This window comes from Podarcis filfolensis, assembly GCF_964270895.1.
Source record: "Podarcis filfolensis genome assembly, chromosome: 8".
Lineage (NCBI taxonomy): Eukaryota > Metazoa > Chordata > Lepidosauria > Squamata > Lacertidae > Podarcis > Podarcis filfolensis.
In genome coordinates this window covers 4,346,303-4,367,600 of record NC_139611.1, presented here as the reverse complement: position 1 = coordinate 4,367,600, position 21,298 = coordinate 4,346,303, and the positions used below count along the sequence as shown (strand labels likewise).

At 44.2% G+C, this 21,298-nt stretch overlaps 2 protein-coding genes across 2 annotated transcripts in view; both read left to right on the top strand.

Moving 5' to 3' along the window:
- Window positions 1-21,298, top strand: part of STAMBP (STAM binding protein) — a 116,608-nt gene that overhangs the window by 81,865 nt on the left and 13,445 nt on the right. Inside the window, exons 2-3 of the mRNA XM_083629550.1 lie at window positions 15,844-15,861; window positions 18,345-18,558. Coding sequence (XP_083485676.1) covers window positions 18,356-18,558 — 203 coding nt within the window. The 5' untranslated portion in view covers window positions 15,844-15,861; window positions 18,345-18,355. The remainder of the gene's footprint in view (window positions 1-15,843; window positions 15,862-18,344; window positions 18,559-21,298) is intronic.
- DUSP11 (dual specificity phosphatase 11) lies at window positions 106-14,384 on the top strand. The gene is made up of 10 exons (XM_083629629.1): window positions 106-220; window positions 2,525-2,600; window positions 4,356-4,487; window positions 5,593-5,716; window positions 6,689-6,749; window positions 8,389-8,435; window positions 9,425-9,500; window positions 11,539-11,664; window positions 11,957-12,001; window positions 12,929-14,384. The coding sequence occupies exons 1-10, from the start codon at window positions 186-188 to the stop codon at window positions 13,182-13,184; spliced, it is 978 nt and encodes a 325-aa protein (XP_083485755.1). The 5' UTR covers window positions 106-185; the 3' UTR covers window positions 13,185-14,384.

The following is a 21,298-nucleotide window of genomic DNA, read 5'->3' as shown; positions in this document are numbered from 1 at the left end:
GGGCCGCTGCCGGAGGCGGGCGTCGAGCAGGAGACACCCTTCTCGACGGCCCGCGGGGATGACGTCATTCGAGCGCCGGGGCTCGTCGTTGCTTTTCGTGCCGGGCGTGGGAACCGGAAGTGCTGGAGGAGCAACTGCAGCTTCCCGGCCCGGTAGAGAGCGGAACCTTTGGGGGCCTCAGAGCCATGGGGAAGAAGAGTAAGAACGGAGTCCCGGACAGGTGAGCGGTACCTGCCTCGCCCGGGGTGGACGGGGAGCCCCGGACAGGCCCTCCCGCGCCCCGTCGTAGTGAGGCGCCGGAGCTGGTGTGAGAACCTCTCCCTCCGTCTTGTTCAGCCCCTCGCGTGGGAGGCTCGTGGGAGCTTGTATGTATGTATGTATGCCTGTTATATACCGCTCTTCATCCCAGGCATAGCTGTCAACTTACAGATTTGAAAATAAGGGACCAGCGGCCTCGAAAAAAAAGGGATCAGCAGCCAAGATAAGGGATCAACAATTACTTTTATAAAATACATATTTTGTTGCGTGGAAATGGCTTTAGATACCTATTAGGTCCATAAATTACCATATAGCATATATTCAACACAAAAAACAGCAACAATTTGTTGTTGACAAAGCAAGCTGGACATAGAAAGGGCCCCATTACCTTCAGTAGCTTATTTAAGGGACATCATCAATAAGGGACAGCAGCGGGACATGGCGCTGGAATAAGGGACTGTCCCGCCAAATAAGGGACGCTTGACAGCTATGATCCGAGGATGACAGGGTGGTTTACAACACAAAAACACATAACAAAACAAAGAACATAACACGAAACAAAACCAATAACTCCCCCCCCCATACACAATATAAAAGGCCATAGATTGTTTAATTAGCCAAAGGCCAGGGAGCAGAGGAATGTTTTCCGCATCACGTATGGCCTTTGAACCATATACAGTGGTACCTCGGGTTACAGACGCTTCAGGTTCCAGACTCTCCTAACCCAGAAATAGTACCTCGGGTTAAGAACTTTGCTTCAGGATGAGAACAGAAATCCTGCTCCGGCAGTGCAGCAGCAGCAGCAGCAGGCCCCATTAGCTAAAGTGGTGCTTCAGATTAAGAACAGTTTCAGGTTAAGAACGGACCTCTGGAACAAATTAAGGACTTAACCCGAGGTACCACTGTATATGGCAGGAGTCAACCATTTATCCCAACAGTAGCAGGGTGCCCCTATTCTGCCCATAAAGTTCCATTGTCACTTGGCCATAAAGGTAAAGGGACCCCTGACCGTTAGGTCCAGTTGTGGACAACTCTGGAGTTGTGTGCTCATCTCGCTCTGTAGAACAAGGGAGCTGGCATTTGTCCACAAACAGCTTCTGGGTCATGTGGCCAGCATGACTAAGCCGGTTCTGGCAAACCAGAGCAGCGCACAGAAACGCTGTTTACCTGTTTATCTACTTGCACTTTGACGTGCTTTCGAACTGCTAGGTTGGCAGGAGCTGGGACCGAGCAACGGGAGCTCACCCCGTCGCGGGGATTCGAACCGATGACCTTCTGATCGCCAAGCCCTAGGCTCTGTGGTTTAACCCACAGCGCCACCCGCCACCCATACTGGGCACCTAAAAATAAAAATTAAAAACAAGAACTTGGTGTTTCCAACGGGAATTTTGCAAATGCTGACTGTATGTAGGTACAGTGGTACCTCAGTTTACAAACTTAATCCGTTCAGGAAGTCCCTTCTTAAACCAAAACCATTCTTAAACCAAAGTGTTTAAAGTGTGCTTTCCCTAATGAGGCCTCCCGCTGCTGGTGCCCTTCCACCATTCGGATTCTGCTCTTAGACCGAGGTAAAGTTTGCAAACTGGGACACTACTTCCAGTTTTGCGTTGTTCGTATAGCGAATGGTTCGTAAACAGGACTGTTCTTAAACCGAGGTACCACAGTACTTGAAATCCAATATTTCCAACAGTGCCATAATGCCATTTCATCCAATCACACCCCAAAGCAGCCAAATGATGATTCCTTTAAAATGTTTTTTAATGTTAGTAATTAGGAAAAGTAGTGCTTTCATAGGGGTATGTTGTTGTTATTTTTATTATTAATTAAATTTATATACTGCCCATCATCTGAAGATCACAGGGCGGTTGACAGTATAAAAACACAAAAACACATAGCATGCTGTGTTTTGCTCTGGACCACACCAGTGAGCCTTGTCATCTGGGCAGCCCAGGACCGGCATACAGGGCAATCCTCATTTTGCACAGGGGTTTTGTTGACCCCAGTTTTTGAGGGTCAAGCCTGCATTATCCTTCCTCCCATCCTAGGCTGTATTTTATGGTTGTCTTACAGTGGAATAGATTGGGATCTAGCTTTTGAATGTATAGCTGTCGTTTAGATGCTGTTAGTGTGAATGGTGTTTTAATGTTACCAAAAAAGGCAAATCCCTGTGCTGAACAGAGATCTTCTCCTGCTTTCTCCATCATATTTATGCAGAAGCAGTAAATTTCATTTCATTTCACTTTTAAGTGTAAGGTCTCTCTTCTAGATGGACTCATTACATACCTCTTGGAAAGAGAATACCTGGAACACGCTTTATAGCTTTTAAAGTTCCACTTAAGAAGGTAGGTATGGCATCCAGTTTTTGGGGGGTGGCTCTATGTGTTATGTAAATGTAAGGTTGCTCTTGGTCTGTTTGCATTGTGCTTTAGTCCAAATTCCAGAGCTCATGTTTTCATCTGAGCAAAGTTCAGTGTATAGCAGTGGTTCCCAGACATTTTTGGGCCACTATTCCCTTAGTTCCATAAACATCTGCCCCCTAGCCTATAAAAAGCAGTATTCAGGACAGAGGTTTGCATGACCCACCAAGGAAAATTGGAACACAATAAATTTCAAGACAGTGCCAATTAATTGCACATTTATTCAAAATCAAGTAAAACTATTTAGTTTAATAAATTCAGCAGAATTGATTAACTTGATCCAGTGATAGTTTGATATAGGATTGGCATATGTCCAGATTTCCCCGGACATATCTGGAATAGTGCAGTTGGCAGCAGTGTTCGGGTTCAAATCAATAAAAATGTCCAGGAAAATCCGGACGTATGGCAGCCCATGTCAGCAGTGCTGTTTTTGCTATTTATCCATAAAAATAGCTCCAACCACTTTGCCTCCCCCCCCCCAAAAAAAAACCTTTGCCAAAAGAACTCAACAACTTTTCTGTCCGGATTTCCACTGTTCAAAATATGGCAAGCCTATTTTGATGGTAATTCACACCTCCTTTGCTCCCTTGCTTCCCCCTTGCCTCTTAGCTTCACTTATGTAATAACTGCAACCCCAGGTGCACAACTGGCTACTTTGGGAACCACTAGTGCAGGGGTAGGCAACCTAAGGCCCGTGGGCCAGATGCGGCCCAATCGCCTTCTCAATCTGGCCCATGGATGGTCCGGGAATCAGTGTGTTTTTACATGAGTAAAATGTGTCCTTTTATTTAAAATGCATCTCTGGGTTATTTGTGGGGCCTGCCTGGTGTTTTTACATGAGTAGAATGTGTGATTTTATTTAAAATGCATCTCTGGGTTATTTGTGGGGCATAGGAATTTGTGTCGCCCCCCGCCCCCAAATATATAGTCCGGCCCACCACATGGTCTGAAGGACAGTGGACCAGCCCACGGATGAAAAAGGTTGCTGACCCCTGCAACTAGTATATAGGGTAATTGTATCTAAGGTTCTATTCATAATAGTCTAATTTAGCTTATCTAGCCTTGTCAGTTCCCAGCTGCAAGGATACACATCCCAGTTCTTGTTGTTGTTGTTTGGTTGTTTAGTCGTGTCCGACTCTTCGTGACCCCCTGAACCAGAGCACGCCAGGCACTCCTGTCTTCCACTGCCTCCTGCAGTTTGGTCAAACTCATGCTGGTAGCTTCAAGAACACTGTCCAACCATCTCATCCTCCGTCGTGTCCTTCTCCTTGTGCCCTCAATCTATCCCAGTTCTTATGACTGGCCTAAAACTGTAAAAAACAAAAAACACACACATAAAAACACCAGGTCACAAGATATTATGATTACCATTATTTCTGGTAATTTTAGTCCAGTGTAAGATTTTGAGTGTCTTAGAGTGCTGAAATAGCTTTAATACTATGTGTGGTAATCTTAAGTAATACAAGACTATCCAAATACAGTTGTACTCTCCTTTGGATGATTATCAGGGGGTCTAGATGCAGCATCCAGTGAAGTAGTTCAATTAGTGCAAGGATTTCTGCCTGTGCAATGGAAATTTCATTGTGCAAACTGAAATCCTTGTGCTACTTTGTTAGACACTACCCTTAGAATTTAACAGCAACCTATAACTGTTGGTTGAATACTCTACTTTCTTTTCAGACTTTTGATTGGAAACTTGCTCCAAATGAACGGTTTTCTCCATTAGACCTTATTAATCAGGTTACAGAACAGAAAGAAGAACTTGGCTTGGTCATTGACTTAACATACACCACCCGCTATTATGAGCCAGAGGTAAGTTCAGTTTCCCAAACTTATGTGAAAGGGGTAGATACTGTCTTTGGTAGCTTTCTCAATCTGGAATTGGTTGTTAGCACTAGAATCTTGTTTGCTGACAATTTATTCTGCTAAGAACTGAAATGAAACTTTGAAGAAATGGATTAAAGTTCCTTTTCAGCATGCAGTAGCTATAAACAGTGCCATGTGCAGTATTTAAAATGTGGTGTGTATTGAGGGGCTCAGACATCAAGTAGATATGACACTCTGGGGGGTTTCTTGTCAAGATGGGTGGAAATATTCCTCTGATTTTCATTCCTCTGCAAGCAACATCACAACAGGCTGAGTTTTCTGCCTGAAAAGAGGGGTGGGGTTTATAATCAATCATAGCCATAGCTGTTTTCTAGGAAGCTATAAAAAGCAAGTTGGTTTTGGTTATATATGTATGATATGGTCATGTGTACAGCTGACCTATAGGCGTATCATGTGACTTTGCATCATGGTCTCCAGACCTGCAAGAACACTGCATGATCCAGTAACTGACCTACAGAAGATGGTGGTTGGCTTTAGGGCAGGTGTGGCAAACTTGCAGCCCATGGACAAAATTTGGTTTACTGCACTGTTTGCCTAAAACCACATCCGCCTATCCCACACCTGATGTCATACGCAACATCCTGCAGAAAGGAGAATCAAGTTCAGTTCTGGTTGGTCACAATTTCACCTCACCCCTGTGGGTTAACTTCGACATCTGGGTTAATCACCCACCTGTCAAAGTTGGCCCATGAGGTAGGGAATGATAAAGATCTAACCTACTGGGCCAAAAAGATTCCTCACCCCTGCTTTAGGGTAGTGGACAGGGCTACAGAAGGAGCATTAAAAAAAAAAAATTCCTTTTGTGACCCAGGGAGAATTTCTAACTGGTTTGCTGGCTTGACTCTAGTCAGACTAGGTGGGTGAGGGGGTTCTATTCTGAGCTGCCTAGGAAGAAAGTGAGTGCTGAAAGTATGGAGGTGTGTGCTGCAATTTTTAAAAATATTCTTTGCATTTAAACCCGGGAATAGTCCTGTGTGGTTGGCTTGTTTGGTGTACATTGCAACTATTTGTGTTTCATATGTTCTTGCAGGAGCTCCTAGGCACGACGCAGTACTGCAAAATTGTAACTGTTGGCCATGAAGTACCAAATAATGAGACAGTGTTTGAATTTAAAAGTGCTGTTAAAAAGTTCCTGATGGAGAATCAACATAATGGTGAGCATGATTTGATGGATTTATCTAAGACAGCAGAGCAATTATGAAGGTAGCCATTAGCGATGGTGTGGCATGTCTTTTTTATTTTACCGTATTTTTCGCCCTATAGGACGCACCGTCCCATAAGGCGCACCTAGTTTTTTGGGGGGGAAATAAAAGGAAAAAATTTTATTTCCCCCCCAGGTGCGGGGCTGGGGCGGGGGAAGCCCGAGCTTCCCCCGACCCCAGCCCCCAGAACAGGCAACTCTCTGCAAGCCGTGGGAGCCCGGCGTCGGGCTCCCACACCTTGCGGAGAGCCACACGAAGAGCGCAGCATGCCCAGCCTTCGGCATGCAGGCAACTCTCCGCAAGCCTGGAGAGCGAGAGGGGTCGGTGCGCACCGACCCCTCTCGCTCTCCAGGCTTCAGCGAATGCCTGCATTCGCCCCATAGGACGCACATACATTTCCCCTTCATTTTTTGGGGGGGAAAAGTGCGTCCTATAGAGCGAAAAATACGGTAGTTGGATAGATGCTTTAGCTGGTTGGCTGGCTGAACCATGCCATGGTGAAAATGTACATGGTGGAAACAGGCATGTTCCTGTCCCCACTGGCTTGCAGTTTAAAGGTGGATATTGGGGAAGGGAGGAAGGAGGGGAGAGAGGAGGAATTGTTCTCTTCTTGAAACATGCCAATCTACCCTTGGCAGCCAATCTGGAAGCTAAGTTTTATAAATGGAAGCACTAGGGTACTCTTTCTAGCTTCTGAGGCATGGCAAAACTTTACATGAATTTGCTTTTTCAGAGTTGCTGTGTATAACTGTGTTTGTGCACTGCAGAGATTAGTGTTTTATCTAACGCTTGACCATAAATATCATTATCTCCAAACAATTGTGGCAAATGTCAGACAGTACCTGACAAGCAACTTGATGAAGAATAAAGTTGGCTCTGCAACTGAGCCTTTGTTAAACCAGTTTGTGCTTCCATTTTCCCTAGATAAGCTTATTGGAGTTCACTGCACACATGGTTTGAATCGAACTGGTTACCTTGTTTGCAGGTAAGTTGCTCTTGAAACAAATCCAGGTCAGCAGTCTAGTTTGATAGTTGGAACATGTTATAAAAATGAATAATTGAGTATCTGCCACAAGGGTTCTTGCTTCAGTGTAAATTCAATAAATCCTCCTGGATAGAAGTGTTCATTTGTTTACATGTTTACATAAAAGGGCTGTCTTCCATGCATTAGTCAGTTAAGCTGGTGGGTTGTGACGTGAAGCTGGATCATAGTTTAACCAAAGATGGGTCATGTCAGCAGTCCGATTATTTCCCTGTAGTTTTAATAGTTTTAAGAAGAGATAAAAGGACAGATGGCCATAGGGCCCATATTCTATATTTATCAAATTTGCCTAAGTTGCAACTTGGAATTAAAGGTATGTTCTGAGTTTGAAAAGGTTGGAGAAACTGTCCTACATAATTATAATTCTAAGAGTGAGGTGATGTTTTATTTCTTAGTATCGTTTTGTGGATTTAGCCAGGCTGTCGCTGTTATCCAACAGGGTTTATCTCAATTTTAGGTTTTTTTAAGCCGGCATGGAGACCATGGAGACTTCCCAGCTGACCCCAAAACATAGATTCAGAATACCCTTCATTCAAACCTTTATTAATACACTCCTTCAGAATAATAATGAGATGGGATTAAACTAACTTTTACTTAGAGTAAATAATAATAATAATAATAATAATAATAATAATAATAATAATAACAACAACAACAACAACAACAATAATAATAATAATAATAATTTTATACCCCGCCAACAACAACAACAATAATAATAATAATAATAATTTTATACCCCGCCCATCTGGCTGGGCCTCCCCAGCCACTCTGGGTGGCTTCCAACCAGATATTAAAAGCACAATACAGCATTAAAAATTAAAAACTTCCCTAAACAGGGATGCCTTCAGATGTCTGTTAAAAGTGAGATAGTAGCTTATTGCCTTGACATCTGATAGGAGGGCGTTCAACAGGGCAGGCACCACCACCAAGAAGGCCCTCTGCCTGGTTCCCTGAAATTAATGGCCATGGCTAATTTAGGTTTATTAATTTCAGTGGGTGTACTCTAGTAAAAGATAATTCACTACAACTCATGGCTTTTACAGCACTTTAAAATAGAACACAGCAGACAGCATAGTGTAGGTTCCTAAAACACTGCTGTCTTTTAATTCTGTTTTTTGTGATGTTTAAACTGTTCCATTATGTGCAGTATTTTGAATGTTGTTGGCTATCCTGAGCTTCCTTTCAAGAGGAACAACAGGTATAAATCTAATAAGTTTGAATTCTATAAATCTAGCATCCATAGATAGTTTTAAATCTTAGCAAGCTCTAATACTCTTTGGGTGATCAAACCAACATAGTTGGTGTAAATCTTACAAAAAACCCAAATATGTAGTCTGAAGTGATGAATAATACAACTCGGGTATGTAGGTGGTGCCTCTTATAGGCAGTTCTGGGCCTTTCCCCCTTCTATTATCTGTTGGTCCAAAGTGCAGGGCATGCTCGTATTTCTAGAGAAATACAGGTTTATTGTTTTTAAAGAAATTACATACAGCCTGTTGCCTTCAAACTTTCTATCATTGACTTCTGTTCTTATGAATGCACATTTTTCTATAGCTAAAAATCTTGCTGTTCTCTTAAGGTACCTAATTGATGTTGAAGGAATGGATCCAAACATGGCAATAGAATGTAAGCATTGCATCCTTTTTTGTTGAGTTGGGGCATTTGATTGTTTCCCCCACCACACCCCAAAGCTGCCTCATTAACTTCAGGTTGGAAACCGGTTCGACATAAGTCGTGTTAAACTAGAGTTTATGTAGTAGATACCCACAGCTCTCCTCTTGACATTGACACTTTACTAGAAGGACACATGTAGAATTTATATTGCATTGAGTTAAACAGATATGCTGGTAGGGACTGATACACTCTTCCCAAGTTTTCCACAGGTCCCTTCTCATATGACCTGTTTTGTTTTGTTTTTTCCTTGTTTCACTTGGAACGTGAGCATTGTGCCATTAAAAATGGATTGAGAGCTGATGCCATAAGTGAGCTGGAAAGTCAGGTTTCATTTCAGCCACAAACTTTTAAAGTGGCCTTAGGCAAGCCACATTTCTCTCAGTGCATCTACCCATCTGCATTTTCCAATCTGCAGTATAGGGATATCTGATCGTTGGATTAATTACGATAATACAGTAGTTCTCAGGCATCCTGCTTTCAGGAAACCATTTCTGAATCCAGTCATCTACCAAGGAACTGGTGTGCATTTCTCCCAGAACCTCAACCCTTGGCTGAGGATTCAGGGACATTTTCCTGGGTACATAAGAGTGCTGGCTAGGTCTATTGAGAGTCCCATTACCCTGACCAAGTCTAGAATGCACCTAGAACACAGACCCAGCACTCCATTGCAACTACTATTGATTGTTTCATTGGGGAATCACTGGACTCCCTGGAATCCGCTTTGAAAGCCACAGCCTTTGTGCATGTGGGAACACTCTTTAAGTATTTGAATATTGGCAAGTAATAGCCTGATGTGGTGCTGCTTATGCTTAAAGTGACTTGATGGGAGGAATGGGGTCTTTTTGTAGAAATAACTGTTGCCACCAAATCTTGCGTGTGATGGGGCTTACTTCAATTAAATGTGCATAGAATTGCACTGTAAACCTTGCTTTCTCTCTTAGTGTTTAACAGGTGCAGGGGGCACTCAATAGAAAGGAAGAACTACATTGAAGCCCTTAGGGGAGGATCTGGAAGAAGGCAAGTCATTTTTGTGTTCCTCTTGCTTTATTTAAATATTGCTTTTGCTTGGAAGAAGCAGGAATTAGTTGCAGAAAAAGGTTCTGTTGTAGCATCTGCTACTAATTTTTCCATTGGAGTACTGGTTCAGGAAACTACTGGGATTGTAGGACCCTCAGATCAAAAGCCCTACAGGCCCTGAGTTTGGATCCTTTTGCAAATCAGCAATTTCTCTTGTCTTGTGCCGCAGACACAGGGCAGGTATTACAACAGAGGAGTTTACAAGATAACAGACACAGTGTGCTGCAGAGGAAATCAAAAGGGACACATTTGTAATGGGCAGAGGAAAGGAGGACACACCCTTAAAAACCTTCCCAATCCCAGAAGGCCATACTGAGAATGTCATCTGAAGGCCTTCTAACACTGAAGATTGTTGATGTTTTACTGTCGTTGACATTAGCTATTTTTAGGTACTGTAATCCACCCTGCAGTCTTACAATGAAAGGCACCTATAAATCTACTTGCACTGGCATGTTTTAGAACTGCTGGGTTGGCAGGAGCTGGAACAAAGCTACAGGAGCTCACCCCATTGTGCAGATTCAAACTGCCAACCTTACAATCAGCAAGCCCAAGAGGCTTGGTGGTTTAGACCACAGTGCCACCTGTGTCCCTTAAAGGGGCAGTTGGAAACCTGTTTGAAAGCATTTCTTGTTTCCCCATAACTGTTTTACAGATCCCTTTCTCATAACTTTACACCACAAATAGCCCTGTGTACTGGTAAAGTCATTTTCTTAAGTGCCAATGCTTAAAATAGTCAAATTGACCCTATCCACACAAGCAGTTAAAGTATTCACATGTATGGGAGAACCCTAGGAATTGCAGAAATACAGAAAACATTTAGAAGGCAGAAAGACCTGTATGAGGGGGATGACTCAAAACAGCCCAGTGAAGACTGAGCATCCTCAGTGGCAGAATGCTGAGTGAGGAATAGATGTGGAATGGAATATCCTGAATGAAAGCATGTTATTGCTGGCTAGAAGAACACAAGTACTCCACACTGCTACACGTGTTGTAGGTCCCACTCGTAGCCTCACAATTTCCAATGGAAATACCTTAATGGCTATTCCAGAGGTTCTTCCCTCCCCATATGAACTGATTCCATTGTAAGAGGAAGCCAAATGAGACGTCAGCTTGCCAATATGTTTCTTCACTGTGATTTTATGTACCGTATTTTTCGCCCTATAGGGCGCACCGGCCCATAGGGCGCACCTAGTTTTTTTTGGGGGGGGGGAATAAAGAAAAAAAAATATTTCCCCCCCAGGCGCGGGGCTGGGGCAGGGGAAGCCCGAGCTTCCCCCGACCCCAGCCCCCGGAACAGGCTGCTATCCGCAAGCCTCCCGCTGGGCTCCCAAGGCTTGCGGAGAGCTGCCCGAAGCCCAGGGTGCGCTCTGCTGCGCTCCCCGGGTTTCGGGCTGCAGACTGCTGTCCGCAAGCCTTGGGTGCGCACCGACCCCTCTCGCTCTCCAGGCTTCAGCGAAAGCCTGCATTCGCCCCATAGGACGCACACACATTTCCCCTTCATTTTTGGAGGGGAAAAAGTGCGTCCTATAGGGCGAAAAATACGGTATTTTCATTGTAAACCGCTTCAATATATTTTCTGTGAACTAGCAACCTATAAATAAACAGGACCACAATGACTGCCTCTCCCCATATGAACAGACCCAGACCCTGCAATCATCATCTGAGTCCCTTCTTCATGGGACCCTTTCTGTGGTGGCTCACCTGACGCTTTCGTCACATATATTTAGGCACCAAGCAAAAACATTCCTCTTCTCCCAAGCCTTTGGCTAATTAAACAAACTATGGCCTTTTAAACTGTGTGTTTGGGTGTACTGTTTTTGTTTGTTACTATGATACATATTTTTGTGTTTTTATATTTCAAACTGCCCTTTGATCCTTGGAATAAAGGGCAGTATAGACGTTTAATAAATAATAAGAATATACCCCTATGAAAACAATACTTTTCCTAACTACTAACATTAAAAAACTCTTTTTAAAGGAATCATTATATGGCTGCTTCAGGACGTGGTTGGATGAACGGGTACTATGGCCCTGTTGGAAATCCTGCATTTGAAGCAACATACAGTCAGCAACATTTGCAGCAGTTCCCCCTGGAAACACCAAGGTCTCATGTTTTGCTTTCTAGACATCCAGTATGGTCAAGTGAAAATGGAACTTTATGCGTAGAATAGGGACACCCTGCTACTGTTGAGGGAAATGATTGAATTCTGCCATTTACATGGTTCAAAGGCTACCCTTGATGAGCAGCTGTCTCTTCAGCTCCTAAGTAATATGCGTTAAAGCCAGGGTTGCCTTGCAGGAATGCGGAAAGCAACTTTGCCCTCAGGCTTAGGCACTTGGGTTTGGGCACTTGAACCATATAGTTCTTGCAGTCTTTCTCATTCTTTCTTTTACAGGCACTTCCCACCAAGGAGAGGAAGGGGTGGACAAAACCCACAGAGGTAAGAAAGTGGGGCTTCCAGGGAACTTCTGAACACTTGTTGTGTCTAGTCAAGGGCAGTTCATGTTCTGCAGGACAAAAAATTACATTTCTATCCTCAGAATAAAATGTGCAAATAAAATTGGAATAGGTCAGCTTAATTTGTATAAGCTGTTTCTAAAAGATGGGTTTCCTGGAATATGTATCTACATGAAATGCTGGATTTTGTCCTTGTGTTGCAGAATTTTGGAATGCCCAGAATACACTTGACCTTGCCTAAATTGCTGTCTGGTCTACTTTTCAATTGTTAATGGCAGTGTATCAACTGAACACGATTTTATATCTGCTATGCTAGTTAAAGAAATGCAAAGTACTGCAAGATATGAAAACTGAGCTGCTGCACTAACAGTAGATGCTTTTGGTCTAAATAAAGTAGGCAGGGAGTAATGAATTGGCTCCTTTCCTACAAGCTACAGTACTTTATTTGCACAGGTATAGTTTTCCCTGAGGCAGTTCATGGACAGTTTGGAGGAATGGTTTTGTTCTGGGGTAAAGACATCTGAAATTGATCACTGACAATGAGGAGCTCCTCCCAGCAGCTGGTTCCAGAGGGTGGCCATCTTAGCCTTTTGAACCAAAAGCAACAGTCTTGTGACACCTTTAAGACTAGAAAACTGGCTTTTCTTTCCGCTCGGCATTGGTTGATAAAGCAGCTGCCTGTACCAGACGCAGAATTACAGCTGAAAGCTTGTCTGCTTTAGTGTTGCTCCAGTCTCTCTGCCCTGGTGTACTTGCACCCAGCTCAGCTGGTGAAACATACTCTCTCAATAGCCTAAGTTTTAAGAAGCAGACTTAGAAGGCTCCGATTACAGCATGGGTTGGAGTGTTGCGGTGCAGGCTCTTCAATACCACTTGGCTCTGCTCTGAAATTTGGTGCTTTCTCTTTCAGAAAACCCTATCATACCAATCACAGAAACCTCATCAACTGTTATGACAGTGGTCAGTCTGTTTACCACCCTCAGTACCTCCCTACAGCTGACATCACTCACCAAGGATTGGATTACTCTGTTAGGTCCAGCCAGGGGCTACACTATTCATCTTACCAGCAACAATTGCAAGGACATGCGGGGCCTCATTTTCCAGTGCAGAGTCCTCATTATCCACAGCAACAAGGACGATATAAAATTGTCAGACGGGACCGTTGAAAACTTTGTTGATGGAAACCTAACAGGCAAGGAGGACACAATCTCATACTAATCAACATACCGTAAATGAATTATTGCCTCGCGATTTAGCCAGCAGATGAGACCCAACAGGTTACAGTTATTATTGTTTATTTATTACTCACCTTCACTCTGTGGTTCCAGGGCAGGACCACTTTGTACCACATCACACCAATGCTGTGTAGTTTTCATTTTGTGATTGCTTACCAGCAAGATGTAGCCATTCCAGCCATTAAATGAATTCATAATTGATAATCGCTTATTGGCTGGTCTCCTGAAATGTCTCTTATTAAAGTCATGTTTGGGAGTTATAAGGCTCCTCAGTGCAGAAGCTGCTTCCACAAATGTTAGCAAACTGACCTCAAAATGTGTGTTAAATAAAGATTACTTTCCCCTGCTCTTGACATGACCCTCCCAAGAGGAAAATGGACTTGGTCCTTTCAAAATGGATTTCTGGCTCATAAATCAGTTCAACTCCAGTTTGCAACCAGATTCAATGAACTAGTTGCTGCTTTCTCCGTAACCTGGGAACTCTTCCTATAGTCCTATAGGGATGCTGTCAGTTGCACCAATCATAATGTGTTTTCATATGTAACTGAAGCTGTGTGGGTCTGAACCATGTAGAACCAGCGCTACCCTATAATGAAACTTACAGTAATCCCTCGTGTTTTATACATGGGTTTGGTTCCAAGGATCATGTCCAATCACCAACATCATGTATAGGGCGTGATTTTTTTAAAAGCTCTTTGCACACCTGGTAACCCCAAATGGATCTGGCGCAAAAAAATGCTTTTAAACTTTCTGCCTTGCTTCAGACTTTAGTTGCCCAATTGACTTGTTGCTGTTTCAACAAGCTCACCTTCAACCATGTTTGGCTGAAATTGTGCAGGTCAAATATGTGTAAAGTGAGGGGTTACTGTACCAGGTTTGGGAATTTTCTAATCTTGGGTTTTTGTTTTCTTTTGCCTTCTATTACATAACAGATGTCTCATTTGCATTGATCTATTGGAGTTGATATTTCTATTATTATGCCGTGGGGGGGGAGTATCTGCACCTGATACTACCCACAAATTTAATTGTCGTGTGCAAATCTTTTGTAAGCTGCAGTGAGAGCCTCTTGGGGCTATGGAGCAGAACATAAATGCTGTATTCTAAATAAATAATAGCTGTATCCTCCATGAATCTGTCTCCTATCAAAGCTAGGGTGGGAGCGACCGCCACCTCTTCTGAAAGTGAATTCCATAGTATTAGTTATGTACAGGATGAAGACATTTCCGGTGCTCATTGTTCAGTGACATTTTGGTTGGTCCATGGGCCCTGCTTTACAGAGGATGGGCCTTAGTCTGAAGATCTGTCAGAGGAGAACAGGCCCTCTGGTCTGGTTTAAAGATAACCAGAAGGAAGGAAAGCACAATTTTTTGACAGGGTGGTGCTCAAAATTACCCACCACCCCGGAAAGCAGAAAGAGTATTCCTGCATCTTAGCCACCTGCTCCCATTCTTGATTTGCATTCTGCTTTTCCAACAACAAATGTTGAGCTCAAAGCAGCTCATCATCGTCATCAATTTATTGTTTGTACCCCGTCCATCTGGCTGGGTTTCCCCAGCCACTCTGGGTGGCTTACAATAGAACATTAAAAACATGATAAGACATCAAACCCTAAAAACTTCCCTAAACAGGGCTGCCTTCAGATGTTTTCCAAAAGTCAGGTAGTTATTTATTTCCTTGACATCTGATGGGAGGGCATTCCACAGGGCTCCACATATTCACAACAGCATTAGGGGGTGGGAATGTAAACACTATAATATCAAATACAGTATGAATAAAGTAAACAATAACAACAAATACATCAAAGCAATGGATACAATTCAGTGAAATCATAATTCATAGTAATTAGAAATATTGGAAAGAGCTGCTGCATAGCAGACCTGTGCCAAGTGACACTGTTGCTGTGGGAAAGAGCTTCTTCACTCAGTGCAGCAGGGAGCCTATTCCCAGACAGTACGATCTGTCATAGTTTTTCCCACTACAAGCAAGACACATTCCTGCTAAAGGGCAGCAATTATTTCTAAATTTGCACCTACACATGTACATGAGCACATTCGCATTTCATGCAAAACTGTTCTTGTGCCCTTTTAAGGTAATGTGCATATACCTGTGTGTGTGTGTGTGTGTGTGTGTGTGTTTGGGGGTGGGGAGGCGATGTGCAACTGGACCCCCTTGTCCTAATAAAAGTGTTGCCCAACTGCTGCTTTCGAATGAAGCTTTCCAGCCAGGGAGCAGGACGTCTCCAGTCTCTGCAAGGGGGGAGCTGCCGCCAACCGCAGCGACCCTTAAAAACTTACAATCCCCCGAGCGACAAAACCACCCTCTTTCTATCAGCCACTTTCACCTCCGCCCGGGCTGGTGTGCACGTGGGGAAGGGGAAGAGTCCGAAAGCGAGTTTCTCCAACGAGAACCCGGAAGCCGCCTCTCGACACTCAGCAGCGACCCTTCGCCTAACTATATCTCTATTGAAATATCTCTGTGGCAGGAGGGCCGGGCTAGAGAAGCCGGAAGTGGCCTCCCGGAAGTGGCTCATGTTCCGCATCTGCCTCCGTCCGTCGCTCGCAGGTCTGCGCAGCCCAGCCAGGACAGGCGGCCGCGCCCGCAAGCCCAGGTGAGTCCGGGCCTGGAAGGCGGCCTGGGAGCTCCGCGAGCCGTGGCTCCTGCTTTGCTGCCGCCCCCCCTTCCCCAACTGCGGCGCTCTTGGCCGCTTCCCTCGCCGTCCGGGGGGCGGGAGGCATCGGCGCCGCAGCCCGTCTCTCGGACCGGCTCACCAAGGCGCCGGGCTCAGCTGCCGGGGAGGGAGGGAGGGAGGGAGGACTGTTGCTGCTGCTTATTTGCCCACTAAATTTGTCATAGCTGTCAACGCTTTCCCTTTTTTAAGGGAAATTCCCTTATTCCGAATAGGGTTCCTCGCAAGAAAAGGGAAAAGTTGACAGCTATGAAATTTGGGTACCGCCATTCACTCGGAGATCCCAAGGCAGTTCACAACATCAAAATGCAAAATGCATAATAAAACCCTCCAGGAGTGGACGCCCACCCAGCGGCTGCAGCCGGTGGTTAGGGTGACGAGAGCAGTAAGAGGAAAAAGCCAGCCTTGCAGACCAAGGAACCGCCTCGTCCAGCACCTTTTTCTCACGGTCCTTCAGTGCCCATCAGACGTTGCTGGACCCAGAGGTGGATTTAGAGGAGCTCAATAGCACTGGGCGTGGAGCCTCGAGGGCACCTGCAGCAGATGCCACAACAGTGATGTAGAATGAAAGGTGAGAGGTGTGTGTGTGTGTGCAGAATTTTGGCACCACACAGGGCACCGCTGCTGGACCATCACCCCTGATCTTTGGCCATGCAGGCTGCAGGGAGTTGGGAATCCAACAGCACCTGGAGGGTATCATGTTGACTAGCCTTGCTCCAAGCTGTTGTCCTGATTGCAGCACTGTCACTCCAAGGAGCCACATCAACACACCCTCTGCTCACTGTTTGAGCAGAAATGATTTTTCTCCAGCTCTGCAGATATGACAATAATCATGCGTTGTCTTCTCTCTCTATAAGGATCTTATAAGATCCCAGCAGTGAGAGAGCCAGAGTGGTGTAGTGATGAGAAATCTGGACCAGGCCAGGTTCAAATCCGCACTTGGCTTTGAAGCTCCTTGTCCAGTCACTCTCTCACAAGCTCACCACAGAGCAGCCTGCTGGATCAGGCTAATGGCCCATCTAGTCCTGTATCCTGTTTTCAAAGTGCCCAACTAGATGCCTGCCAGTAACATGCAAGCAGGACATTGGCGCAACAGGACCTCTCTCCTCCTTTGGTTTCCAACAACTGGTATGTGGGGGAAGAGCATAGCCTCCATCATGGCTAGTAGTCATTGGTCACTACCTTCTGCATGAATTTGTCTGATTCTGTTTTAAATCCATCCAGGTTGGTGGCCATCACTATCTCCTATTGCAGCGAATGCCATAGGTTAACTTAACTGTAGCCCAACATCATGTTCTAGATTGTGGTAGGAGATCCATGTGTGATTTCCTGGCATTGGAACAAGGAGCAGCGAGTAGTTGCCCAAGGCTTGCCTGTTGCCTTGCTAGCAGTGGTAGGGCTTGAATGCCATATCCAGGTATCTTTCTAATCCCCACCACCAATTTAAATACCCCCTGTATTCAACCTGATGTTCTCCGGATGTTTGGCATATAACTCGGTTTAAGCCTGTGCTGCTGTATGATTCTGGGCTTGATGGAAGCATAGCTTTGCTGGTTGGGACTGATGGGACTTGTAGTCCAAAATATCACAGGTTGGGAAAGGTTGATCTGGGTGCCTTCAGTTGGAGGATCAGTCTGGACTTCAGTGCAAAAAGACTTCAGAAAGACGATTGTGTAATCTCTGTAGGAGAGGCACCAAGAGTTGTGTGTATAGCATGCTCATCTAGTGAATGAGAGGTACAGCACAAGTTGAGTGTCACAGTTTAGTATAAAAAGCCCACATGCACACATTACCTGAGGCAAAGCTGTTTGGGAAGGTTGCTTATTATCAGCAGCTGAAAAAGGGAGGCTGGTTGGAAGTCACAACTCCTGTTCTAGCATTAAAAAATCTGATGAAGGGTAGCATCATCTGTTTTTGTGCCTGCATCAAGCTGACTACAGTACCAGGTGGAACTATACTTAAAGGCTGCCTTTCTATCCAAGGCAGTGAACAAAAAGTATATTATATTAAATTATAATTTAGTATATTATATTAAAATATAATTTAGCCCGTATAAAAGCCATTTCCTGAGCTGCAGTAATATGATGAGAGGGGGGATTTCTAGTAGCGAAGGGGAGGTTTCCTACTAAAGTTAATTTAGCATTCCCGTATAATTTGGTCTCAACTGGTAGTAGAAATGCTTCTTCATATGCTTTTTATAATTAATACCTGAGACACTGTGACCTTAAGGCTTATTGGATTGTAGTTATAAGATGTGTTTTCACCAGCATTCTTCAGTTACACAAATATTAGAGCCTAAGTTTATATGAGAGTCCATGTCCCCATCTATCTTCCAGAGATTTCAGTTAAAGGGTTTATCTGGATACAAATGATTTCAGTGCCGGTCATATCAATTCTCTCTACAGACTGACCCCCTATGCCTGACCACGCAGATGTCAGCCTGCCCCCAGAGGACCGGGTCAGGGGTCTTATCCAAATGGGCAGTTGTGTGGAGGTGAATGAAGATGTCCCACCTCGGAGGTACTATCGTTCTGGAGTTGAGATCATCCGGATGGCAACTATCTATTCTGAAGAAGGCAACATTGAACGTGCCTTTATATTGTACAACAAATACATCACGTAAGAAATTTGCATTGCTCAGTAATAACAGAAGTACCATTGTATTGTAAACCAGCTGGGCCAGATGGAGCTTATACAAGATTCTTTCTCAGTTACTTATTGTGACTCAGGTGTGCCGGTACTGGATTCTTCCCTCACCTAAGTTTTTAATCAGCAAGAAGAAGATGACTGTCTCATCCCAAATCTGAGCCTAAGGGTTTATCTAATCAACCTGTCAAATCAACCCTCAGCTGCATTTTAACCTTTGTGGATAGTTCTGTAAATCTTGATTCAAAGACGAGGCAAGTGTCCAGCCTGCATGTAATGGATGCGCATTCAGTAGAAGGGCTGTAGCTCATAGGTAGAACATCTGCTTTGCATGCAGAAGGTCCCAGGTTCAACCCCTGGTTTCTCCAGGTATTATTATTATTATTATTAATTGAATTTATATACCACCCTATACCCAGAGGTAGTGGTGGGAATGTTGCCTGTCTGAAAGCCTGGATAGATGCCACTAGTCAGTGTTGACAGTACTGAGCTAGCTGGATCAACAGGCTGGCCTATGGGTTGTATCAAATGTTAGTCCTACTTGGGAGTAGACCAACTGAAAGTGAAATACATGACTAACTTAGGTTCATTCATTTCAGTGGTCTACTCTGAGTAGGCCCAAGTCCCCTTTACCAGCTTTGTCTGGTTCTCCAGCTGCAACCATTCCTGGACAAGAATTGCCTGACCAATGTAGTCCATACATTTGTAACCTCAAGACTAGATCACTGTAATCCACTCTACTGGAGCTGTCCTTGGATCTGGTTTGAAAGCTCCAGCTGGTGCAGAATGCAGTGGCCAGACTGCTGGTGGGGGCAGTGGACCAAAAACATGGGACACCTTTGTTAAACATTCTGCTCTGGTTGCCCATCTGCTGCTGAGCCAGTTCAAGGTCGTTGTATTCACTTACAAAACCCTGGACAATTTAGGTCCTGGGTACCTCAGGGATTGCCTGAACTCTTATATCCCAGCCCAACCCTTATATTACTGAGATCATGTGCAGAAGCGTCACTGGTCATTCCCCAAGTTGGTGGTGCTCATTTGGCAACAGCAAGAAACCATGCCTTTAGTGTCATCAGCACAGTCCTGTGGAACACTCTGCCAGTAGAGATTAAGCAGGCACCTTCTGTGCCAACTTTTAAGTGCCTGCTGAAAACCTTGCTGTTCTGCCTGGCCTATGCAGGCAATTAAGAATACAGCCTTCCACAATCACTAATTGGTGTCTGTTTTTAACTCTTTAATATAGTTTTATTGTACAATTTTGTATTTCTGGGATGTCCAACTCCCAATAGACTGCAGTCTACTCACAGTATTAAAAAACTGACAGTGATCTACCCATTGTCGTAAAAAGACTGGCAGTGATCTACCCAAAGTTGTTGAACTTTTTTTAGGAAGCCAAAGTTGTGGAGCTTTTTTAGGAAAGGCAAAGTTGTTGAGCATCTTTTAGGAAGCCAAAGTTTGTTTTTTGCTTTTTTTGCTTCTTTGTAAGGAGATCGCTGAGGGGCCAGATATCTAACAGGAACACCCTGATCTACTGGTAGATTGCGATCTACCTTTTTTGGACATGCCTGTTATATTTTACTGCTGTAAACCACTTTGATGCAATTTCTTTTATGACATAGCAATATAGAAATATTTTTATAAACTAAATAAAATGTGGTACAAGTGCAGTGGGGATGGGGAAGATAAATGAGCATGTCACTGGTGTAATGTCTTGGGCATGAAAAGCACCATGTTTTGCTCATCACTCTCAATAGTCATTAATACAACAGCTGCCGGGGGTGGGTTGGGGGCTGTGTGAATGCTGTAAAAATTACTTCTGGGGGTGGGCAGAGGGACCTTATTGATTCCATTATATGAGGTTGAAAAGTCAAATGAGTTTCTTTTAACCCAGAAAAGTAGTTTTTGTAATTATCAGCAAGCAGGCTCAAGGGAGGTCTCTAGGCTGTAGCACTGACTGCCAAACTAACAAAAACTGTAACTTGCCTGGATTGTTGAGTGCAAAAGGATCTGCCAGGTTTGTGTATTTAATTTATTAAATTTATATTCCTCCTTTCTCCCAAACTGGAATTCAAGGCAGCTTGCAACATTTGAAAACAACATTATAAAATACCAAAGTTATAGAAACAAACAAGTTGAAAACAGTAATTAAAATACTCTCACTGAGAGAACTGAGATTACAGGGAACCAGGCAGAGGGCCTTCTCAGTAGTTGCTCCCGCCCTGTGAAACACCCTCCTGTCAGGTGTCAAGGAAATAAACAACCATCTGACTTTTAGAAGACATCTGAAGGCAGCCTTGCTCAGGGAAGTTTTTAAGGTTTGGTGTCGTATTGTGTTTTAATTTGTTGGGAGCTGCCCTGAATGGCTAGGGGCATATAAATAAAAAACTATCACCACCACCACCATCAGAGCACATTTAGAACCGGCAATTAAAGTGTAATTTGCCCTAACTATAATCGTCTGCACCTTAAGTTTTTAAAGGCTTGTCTGAACAGGAAGGTCTTAGCCTGCTGGTGGAAGGATAGCAAAGAGGGAACCAATCTAATCTCTCCTGGGAGGGAATTCCACAAATTGGAAGCAGCCACAGGAAAGGCTGTCTCTTGGGTCACCACCAACCATCCTCCTTAAGTTGATGGGACCGAGAGAAGGTGCTCACCCAAGAATTTTAGGGAGATGCAATCTTTCAGATAGCCCTGGGCACAAGGGTCTTATAGG